At 56.4% G+C, this 9,761-nt stretch overlaps 1 protein-coding gene across 1 annotated transcript; it reads right to left on the bottom strand.

Annotated features, from left to right (window-relative positions):
• Positions 1 to 1,283: 1,283 nt before the first annotated feature.
• Positions 1,284 to 7,518, bottom strand: LOC308548473 (kallikrein-5-like). Its single transcript, XM_081120019.1, has 6 exons — positions 7,434 to 7,518; positions 7,127 to 7,210; positions 5,348 to 5,606; positions 4,415 to 4,671; positions 3,970 to 4,103; positions 1,284 to 1,547 (listed from the first exon to the last, which is right to left on the bottom strand). Exons 2-6 carry the CDS (start codon positions 7,197 to 7,199, stop codon positions 1,392 to 1,394), a joined length of 879 nt encoding a protein of 292 aa, XP_080976145.1. The 5' UTR covers positions 7,200 to 7,210; positions 7,434 to 7,518; the 3' UTR covers positions 1,284 to 1,391.
• Between the last annotated feature and the right edge of the window lie 2,243 nt (positions 7,519 to 9,761).

The following is a 9,761-nucleotide window of genomic DNA, read 5'->3' as shown; positions in this document are numbered from 1 at the left end:
GCATCTCATAGGCCCTAGTCTCTTGTCCGTTTTCACCTTATGAGAAACTTCTCCCATCCGGACAATGCCCGTCAGCGGTCCCTTTCACCCTCCTTTAACCCCAACTCTTAATTTTTTAAATTAATTTTTATTGTTGACAGTATTACAGATGCTTGTGTTTGACTTTAATAGGTTCCTGGGACATGGCCAGCCAGTCCCCACCTCAGACCCTTTGCCCATGTCTCCGCCCGGAACACCAGGCCCCCAGATATTCGTGGGAGTCGGCTCCTGCCACCCTGGAGGTCTCAGTTCCAGTGCCACCCCCTAGTGTCCCAGGGCTGCCGTCACGAATGACCACAGTTAGAGGATTCAAGCAACATGCATTTATTCTCTTACAGTTCTCGGGGTCAGAAGTCCCAGATGGTCTGGATGGGCCACAATCAAGACTTTGGCAGGTCAGGGGGCCCCAGGGGACAGTCCGTCCCTGTGCTAGTCCAGCTCCTACAGGCTGCCTACGCTTCCAGGCTTCTGGCTCTTCCTTCATCATTGAAACTAAGAACAGCATCATCGCATCTCTAGTTCTGACCCCCCAACTCCCCCGCTTGAGGACCCTGGGGATTACAATGGTCCCACCCCGGTCACCCAGGATAATCCCGCTCTCTCAGGATCCTTAATGTAATCACACCTGCAAGTCCCTTTGCCCAAGGTCACATATGCACAAGTTCGAGGGTTTAGGGTGTGGACATCTTTGGGGGAAGATGCTGTCACCCCGCCCCGGCCCCCATGACCGTCCAATATAAACAGACCCCTTGCCCCGGCTTCCTTCTCATTCCTTGTGTCCCGCTCTCATTCTACTCATATAATGGACACATTTACAACAGTCCCTAATGTATTTGTCTATCCCCTTACGGTCTGGCTTCTCTGCCTGGAACATGAGCTCTAAGAGGCAGGATTTCCCCCCCTGTGTTTTGCCTGCTGAGGCGTCCCCAGCCTCTGGGACAGTTCCCGGCACACGACAGCCAGACACTGGATCAATACTGGTGAAGAAAGTGGAAAGCAGCTGGAGTGGGTCTGTTTATTGACATTGAAATAAGTGCCCGGAGCAAGCACGAAAGTAGGGAGGGGTTGCCAGGCCGCCCAGGGGGTGCGGCGGGGAGGAGACCACACACAGAGTCCACTTCTCCTTGGACACTTTATTTCTGGCTATTCCAGGACACGTCCCCAGGATCCAACTGGAGACATGGGATCAGTCCATGGTCGGGGAAGGGAGACCCTGGAAACTCAGGGGGCTGGAGGTTAGCACCCTCAACATCCTTGGGAAGGAATGGGGGGTCTGGAAGGAGTGTCAGGCCCCTGCAGGGTGAGGACTTGCAGGGGGTGGGGGACACCAGAATGCCCGGCCCTGGGATGACTCATGAGTTGGCCTGGATGGTGTCCCGGATCCACTTGGTGAACTTGCAGAGGTTGGTATAGACCCCGGGTTTGTTGGGCTGAGCACAGGGAAAGTCTCCCCAGGACACGAGTCCCTGTAGGGTGCCATTGCAGACCACGGGCCCCCCAGAATCACCCTGTGGGGGAGAAAGGGAGGCGCAGAGAGAAGCAGAGATGTGGGGAGGTGGGGAGAGGGAGACACAGAGATGGAATCATAGATAGAGGAAGAGACACAGATAAAGACAGAGAGAGAGAGAGAGAGAGAGAGAATGTTAACATTTCACTGGACATCCAGTGTTTGTCCCTCTCTAGCCAACCCCAAGCTCCCCACTGTCTGCCACTCACTGCACCTCGGTCCCTCTCACTCTCTCCTCGGGCCTTAGGCTACCGTATTTCTTCTACTAACAGGCCTTCCTCTCCCTTCCTCACCTTTCACCCTCCTTGACACCAATTCGACTTGTACTTAGACCTTGCTTTTGCCCAGAGGCAGATCTCAGTCCCTGGAAGACAGTTTCTCCACCTGGGCACCTCTGACAGTGGGGCCGGGTCATTCTTTGCAGTGAGAGGCTGTCCTGTGTGTTGTCAGATGCTTGGCAGCATCCCCGGCCTCTGCCCACTAGATAGAAGTAGCTCCCCCCCCTCCCCCCCCCCTCCGGGCATGCCCATATGTCCCCTGGGGGTGCAGAATACCCCCCCTGTTAAAAGCTGTGAATGAAAAGGGGGCTACTTGGCAAGTCTGACAAGCTCAGTAATTGAAAGTAACCACATGGGATGTTCTGATCATAAGAATTTTTCCTAACTGAGTGGGTCATTGCAGGAAGTCATATCCTATGTGACAGGCCTAACCGTTGCCTTGACTGAGCCCTGGCCCTTGTTTTTGTGCTTGTGGAGTAATAACATACTTTAAATGTCAGAATGATCTCCTCTCCAGACCCGCAGAGATAAATGCCCTGATACTGGGAGGAGAGGACCCCAGCACCCCTCACTGTTAGCTTTTCCCCGCCCAGCTCAGTAACTGTGTATAAGAGACGGTAAGCATCCTGCACCCGCCACGTAAAAGAAACATGTACCTCCCCATGTTACTCTGTATCCAACCCTAGAGATCCCCCTCCTTAATCTACCACCAATGGCTACCTTGTAACCTTTCCTACATCTCCATTGATTCCAATAGTAAAATAAACTACCAGCCTGCCCTTCCCTGGAGCATGTTCTCAGTCTTTTGAGATTTTCCTTCTGGGTCTGGCTCAAATAAACTCTTCAAACCTTTTTTGAGGTCTGGGCCTCCTTTCGTGGACAGAGCTGCCCCCTTGGACTGATTGGGTGGCTGATCCTTGATTCTCCGTCGCTCCCCGTAATTACCCTCCCGTAACAACACGAGGCGCTCTTTACTGCCTTTCTTACTCATGGTCATACAAAATCGGAATGGCTATCCAGGCCTGGTGGCAATTATAAGAAAACCCAAGGCCTTGCTTCTTTCTCCATTAGCAGACGCTATGTCAAAGAAAAAGGGCTTTGTTCCACGAAACTCTAAATTTCAACTCTCTCGTGGCTTAATTTTCTCAGGATTTTTGGTTTAATATCCCCGCAGAATTTCTTTGGAGAGGCAGTTAGTGAAGTGCGCTGAGCCTTGGCTCCTGGTCTGTAAAGTAGAGCTAATAATTATAGCACTTAAGTGAGCTAATCAGCTGCTGTATGTGAACTACTTAAAACAGAGCTCGGCAATTAGCCACTATCATTATTATAATATTCATTTGACTATTGTTGTTGTTATTTCTTGCTTTTAGTGACCAAGCCCACACCTGGTGTGACAGAGCAACTTGTAGCCCAGCCGGGCGTGGCTCAGCGGCTCAGCATCAGCCTGGGGTCCTGTCTCTCTAAAAATCAATAAAAACATATCCTGGAGTGAGGGTTAAAAAAAATTACACACTGGCTTTCAAACACTTACTACTGAAAAAAAAAGTGCATAATATCTCATTCATAATTGTTTTATATTAATTACATTTTGAAATGATGGTGCTGAGATCCATTGGGTTAAATATAATATATTACTAAGATAATTTTGCCCTAACCAGTTTGGCTCAGTGGTTAGAGCCTCGGCCCCTGGACTGAAGGGTCCCGGGTTCAATTCTGGCCAAGGGCGTGTACCTCTGTTACAGGCTCCATCCCCGGCCTTGGTTGGGGCTCCTGCGGGAGGCAACCAATTGGTGTGTCTCCCTCACATCGATGTTTCTCTCCCTCTCTCTCTCTCTCTCTTCCACTCTCTCTGAAAAGCAATGGAAAAAATACCCTCAGGTGAAGATTAAAAAAAAAAGATAGTTAATTTCACCTGTTTCTTTTTTAATTAAAAAAAATGTTGCTACTGGAAAACTTAAAATTACCTGCACACCTCACATTATTGTATTTCCATTGGACGGCGCTGTCCACAGCATGAGCTCCGTGAGAACCAGGCTCCTAACAGATTTGGCCCCCGCCGGGCTCTCAGCACCGAGCCGGCTCCAGGCTCCGCAGTGGGTACCTAGTGCGTGTCTGCTGGGCGCCCGGGGACGGCTCAGTTCTTACCTGGCAGGAGTCTCTGCCCACCTCATCGCCAGCGCAGAACATGGTGGCATCTATCTGTCCCGGGTAGGCCTCCTTGCACCTTTCGTGGTTCAGCACAGTGATGTTCAAGCACTGGAGGACCTTGGGGAAGGTCACTGTCAAAGAGACACGCAGGGTGAAGCTCCCGGAGTGGCCGAGAGAGACGGGGGAGGGGGGGCAGATGCTCAGCCAGAGACCAGGAGAAGACAGGCATGGGTGGGCATCAGGAGGGACCCGGGGCCCTGGCCCGTGTGGCTTGGTTGGTTGGAGCATTGCCCTGTGCACTGAAGGGTCTCGAGTTTGATTCCCAGTCAGGGCACATGCCCAGGTTGGAGGCAACCGATCGATGTTTGATTAAAAAAAAAAACGCTTGCGCGCACACACACACACACACACACACACACACAGGAGGGACCTGGGCACTCACCTTGGGGGCTGCTGGTTGTTCCCCAGCCAGACACCAAGCAGCTGGTACCAACAGCTGGGCAGTGGGAGGAGATGTTGATGGGCTTCACATTCTGACTCTCAAGGATTTTTCTGTTCAGTTTGATGAGCATCAGGTCATTGGAGTGGCCAGGGTGGGAGTAGCCAGGGTGCGGGATGGATTTGACCCCGTGGAACATCTGCTGCCCATGTTCATATACGGGTGACAGGGAGTGGTGGCCCAGGCGGATTTTGAAAATTCTGAGGAAGATGTTGCAGATCACCACCAACCCTGGTCGCTACCCCACATCCGATGCCTGGTCCCAACCCCAGTCCACCCTGCCTGCAACCCCAGCCCAACACCACCTTTATCTCCAAACCCATGCCTATCGCCCCCCCAGCCACATCTCCCGCTCATCCCTAACCCCACCTGAATATTTCCCCACACGGAAACCACCAACACAGGCACCCCAACCCCAAACCTGACCATCCCCAGCTTCAAATCCAACCATCTCCAACCCCACCCATAACCATGATCCCAGCCCCCCCTCAGCCCCACATCCATTCCTGATATCAACTTGATCCCAACTCCATCCCAGTCTCCACTCTCTTCTGATTCTAGAACCAACCCTAATTCTAGCTCCACCCCAAACCATCAGCAGACACATGCTCACCCCCTTTTCTCAACTTCAAACCCAACTCTAACCCCATCCCTCACCCTTACCCACCCCCAAACCATCGACGTGTGCATGCCTAACCCCAAATCCAACCCATCCCCAACTCCCCCCCCCCCCCAACTTAACCTTGACCCGGCCCCACTGTCTCCCCCATCTCCATCCTCAGCTCACCCCCACCTCCAGCTCCCCTCGCTGCCTGGCCGTCCGCAGCCGGTCTCCCAGCCCCGGCCTCCGGCCCCTCCCCGGCCCGGCCCGCTCACTTCTTCCTGCAGTGGGCGGCGGTGAGCAGCCACTGGGGGGCCACCAGCGCCGCCCCGCAGTAGAGCTGGTTGGGCTTCAGCAGGAGCGCCCCCTGCCACGGCTGGGCGTGCGGGTCGCAGTCGGTCCCGTTGACGATGCGGCTGCTGCTGTCGTTCTCGCGGGTGTCCCCTCTGGCCCCGCTCCCGAGGTCCTGGGCGCCCCCAGAGGCCCCGAAGCCAGGGGCGGTGTTGCAGGAAGTATCATTTGCAAGAACGGGCTCTAGGGACACAGAACGGGCGCGAAGGGGCTCGGGGGCGGAGCTCGGACTCGGGGGCTGGGCCTCAGGCCAGCCCGACGTCCTTGCATTTCTGAGGGGCGCTTAGGTGGAGGGGGCGGGGCCGCGGCTCCAGAGGTGGAGCTGGGAGGCTCGGAACCGACGGAGGGAGCGAGACTTAGGGTTCAGGGCAGCGCCCAGGCCCAGGGGGTGAGCCTGGACTCCGACTGGGTCTCAGGATCCCTAGGAGTGGTTAGAGCTTAGTGGGTGGGGTCCGAGAGGGTAAAACTGAACAGCCTCAGGGGTGGAGCCAAGGGTCGGGGGGTGGAGCCTGGGGATAGGCCGGAGAACAGGGCTTTACAGGTAGGACCAGGTTTGGGAGAAGCGCGGCCTGGGCTCCGTGAATGGGGTCAGGGCTGGAGGCCACAGGGCCTGGCTGTGGGAGGAACTGGGAGCGGGCTTGGGTAGGGCCGCGCCAGGGTCACGCTGGGAGCCTTCCTATAAACAGCCCTGAATCGGGGAGCGGAGGTGGAGCTGGGTTCTAGGAATTGGGGATGAGGGAGGTGAAGCCTGGCAGAAAGGGGGGAGTCACAGAGTCTGACTGGGGTGGGCACCACCCAAGGGCGCCTTAATGGAGATGTAGGCTGCACCCAGGGGTGGTTGATGGTCAGAGTGCATGTGAGGGCGCAGACCCAGGAAGTGAGCTGAGCTTGGGGGGCCGTGGAGGGGAGAGCACAGCTGGTTTTCAAACACAAGGGTGCCTCCTGAATGCTTCTCCCACGCACGAACCTACAGACACATACCCGGCTCCATCACCAGCGCCCCCTCCCCACAGGCCACGCGTTCATGCTCTTGCTGGTGACCCAGAGAAGTCTGTGCACACACTCCAAGAAACACGCACACGTAGCTGCCACGGACAAGCACACACGCAGGTACATGGAGACACGCGTCGGCTCCTCAGGGGCGGCTGCACACACAGCTGTCTCGTGGCACACACACTTCCCGGGTACACACACTCGGGGGAGGCCCGGCCTGATCCCACACCCACACAGTGTCTCAGCGACACGCCTGTGTGCCTTGCATGCACACATGTGCAGATTGCCACCTACCCTGTGCACACACGCATGCTGGCGCCGGGACAAGATTACGCTCAGTGGCCCCAGCATGGCCCCCTGGCCCCCCCATCACACCACTGCCTCAGAGGACAGCCACCTCTGCACACTCAACCTGTGGAGGCAGGGAGGGCGACTCCGCACACCGCCGCGCATCAGGCCCCGCACAAACACAGCCACATTCAACCACCTGGACAAAGGGCCTCAGTCAAACGGTCCTACGCGGAGCCACACGAAGTCCTGCGCCCAGCCACAATCACACAGCCACAGAAACGGACAGGGACCCGGCTCCGTTCCCCCAGCCCTGGCGCCAGCCGCATGCTGCCCCCTGGCACAGGCGCGCCAGCGCCACGCAGAGTCACCCACAACTTCAGGCTCCGGTAGCGGCCATGCGCGCACCCGGGGCCGCTTACCTGTCACCCGCAGAATCAGAGCGGTGACCAGCGCACCGACCATCCACCTCCAGGGGGGTCCTGTCGTAGCCATGGCCGCTGCACCTGGCAGGGGAAGACAAAGAGCGGGGAGGCCCGATGGTTATGGGAACTCGTGCCCCCCACCCCCGGTTTCCCAGGGCACAGAGGGACCACGAGGACGGTGCCCAACGGGGGGCTCGGGGAACCGACCACCGTCCCGTCGGGGCGCGGGGGACGGAGAGAGCTGCGTCCCCGACCGAGCCGCGCGCCGAGGCCCCGCTCCCTCCCGCCCCTCCCCGGGCCTCACCTGCCCGCGTCCCCCAGGTGGGGGTGGGAAGCCCGCTCCCGGCGCCGCCGCGCTCTTCTCAGGCCGGAGCCGTCGCGCAGCCGCCACCTCCTCGGCGGCCCCGCGCCCGGCCCGAGTTATACCCACCCACTGCCGCCCGGGGCGCATTCCCGGGCAGTGAGGCGCCCGGCCGGGCCTGGAAATCGCTCCTCTCGCCGCCCCCCTCTTCCGCCCGCGGAGCATCCCCCACCCAGGCCCCGGAGCGCGCCCCGCCTCCCGGGCGCGGGGCCGCGGGTCTCCGCGCGGGCGCGCTGCGGGGCGCGCGCGGGTCTCCCGGGTCGCCGCGCCGTCCCTCCCCTCCTGTCACCTTTCCAACCGCGGTCGCCGCGTTTTCACGCTCCCCTGCCCTTGCTCCCCTCTCCTTTTGCTCCCTCCCGACTCTTTCGGCGTAAGGCGCCCACGGAGTATCTCTCACCCTTAGAGTCTCCCTCTCCACTTCCCGCCCCACGCCCGTGTGGGGGTCCCTGTCTCTCTGTCTCAACCTGTCTGTTTCTGTCCCTGCTCCGCACCTCGCTCTTTACCTGTGTCTCCGAGGCCGTCTCTCTCTCTTTTGAACACTTCTGAACGCTTTGCACGTCAAACCTACCTTGCCTTTCTCAAGTCCGCTTTATTTGAAAACCAAACAAAGCAGCTTTAATTGAGGCAGAACCGAGGTACCAGAAACCGGGCGTATTTCACACGCACAGGTTCCTGAGTTTTGAGATAGGTACGTCCAGCCGTCACCACAATCAAGATCGGGAGCGTATCCATCAGCCCAGAACTTCCCTTGTGCCCCTGTGTGTGTGCCTGTGGTTCTGGATCAGCCCCTGCGCTTCTGGGTCTCTCCCCCCATTTCTCTCCTCTGCCACGCAGGCCTTTCCAGCCTCTCTCTCTCTCTCTGCGCCTCTGTCTATCATTCTCCCTCTGTCGCTGGCTCTGAGCATCTGAATTTCTGTGTCTTTCTGTCCCTCTGTCTCTCAAATTGTGCATTTTAGGCCTAGAAGACTCAGGCCACTTGGCCAAGGGACCCCACCACCTCTTCCCCTGCCTTTCACCCCGGGGCGGGGGCTACGGAGCAGAAAGGGGCAGGAATCCAGCCCGGGCTCCCCCACAGGTGCGGTGGCCCAGCCGCACAGACAGGCGACAGGCGTGGGTGAGAAAGTTGGGCAGGGCCACCCGCTGAGGAAACAGGCCAAGAGGCCAGGATAGGGGGCGGCTGGCTCCTGGCCCTTTGAGAAATGGGGCACTGGGTGGGGAACCCCAAAGGTGGCTCCTCCCTCCCTGGTCCTGGGCCATCTGAGGTGGCCTCTCCTGTCCTCTTCTCCATCCAGGCTCTTTCTGTGTGTCCCTGACTCTGTGCAAATATCTCCAAATGTGACTCCAAGTCTCTGTCCCCACTAGGATGCAAGAGCCCAACACTCATTCAACACGTATGTTGAACACAAATCTATCCAACACGTATGTTCAACACCGATCTATCCAAGAACAAAATGGACAGATGCCCAGAGATGCTGCCCTGCTGGAGTCACATTCCTTGAGGGAAAACCCCAGCTGTCTTGCTCACTTTGTCACCCAGCACCTGTTGAACTGAGGTTTTAGAGCCCTTGAAGCTGGCTTAGGGCACAGGGGGGAAAATGTAAAAAATAAAATTCTGAGGTTTATTTTGACTATTACATGTGTGAAAGTGACAAATCCAGGAACTGGGTACTTTTAGTTTTTTAAGTTTAGCTTGCAAACCTTTCATTCTAGATATGCCTTAACACACTTTCTTTAAAAAAAAAACAACCCTCATCTGAGGATATGTTTTACATCGATTTTGAGACAGAGAGAGAGAGAAACATCAATTGGTTGCCTCTCATATGTGCCCCGATGAGGGATTGAACCCACAACCTAGGTATGCGCCCTGATCAGGAATCTCCAACCCGAAAACCTTTTGGTGCATGGACGACACTCCAACGGAGCCACCTGGCCAGGGCTTACCACGCTTTTATGAGTTTTTATACTAATGTTTGGTCTAATTTACAAATTAAGTATCTTCAAACATCTTAAACTATGTTTCTAAAACCAACACATTCAATCTCTTCCAGCAAGTCCTTCAATTGTTAGACAAACCTCCCAGGGCTAAGATACATTCCTACGCCTCTGCATATTACAGGTGTAAATGGGATCAGTGTTGCACTTTTTCAAGTCTCCCAACACCTGATGGGAAGGAAGTTAGTGTGACTCCAGCTTAAACATCACAGATCAGTGACACACTTGAAGCTGAAGTCACAAAGCTGTCCCCAGGACAAGTAGAAATCTCCTGAACAC

The sequence above is a fragment of the Miniopterus schreibersii genome, assembly GCF_964146895.1.
Source record: "Miniopterus schreibersii genome assembly, chromosome: 18".
Lineage (NCBI taxonomy): Eukaryota > Metazoa > Chordata > Mammalia > Chiroptera > Miniopteridae > Miniopterus > Miniopterus schreibersii.
Note: the sequence above shows the minus strand (reverse complement) of the source record. Positions and strands in the feature narration are given on the sequence as shown.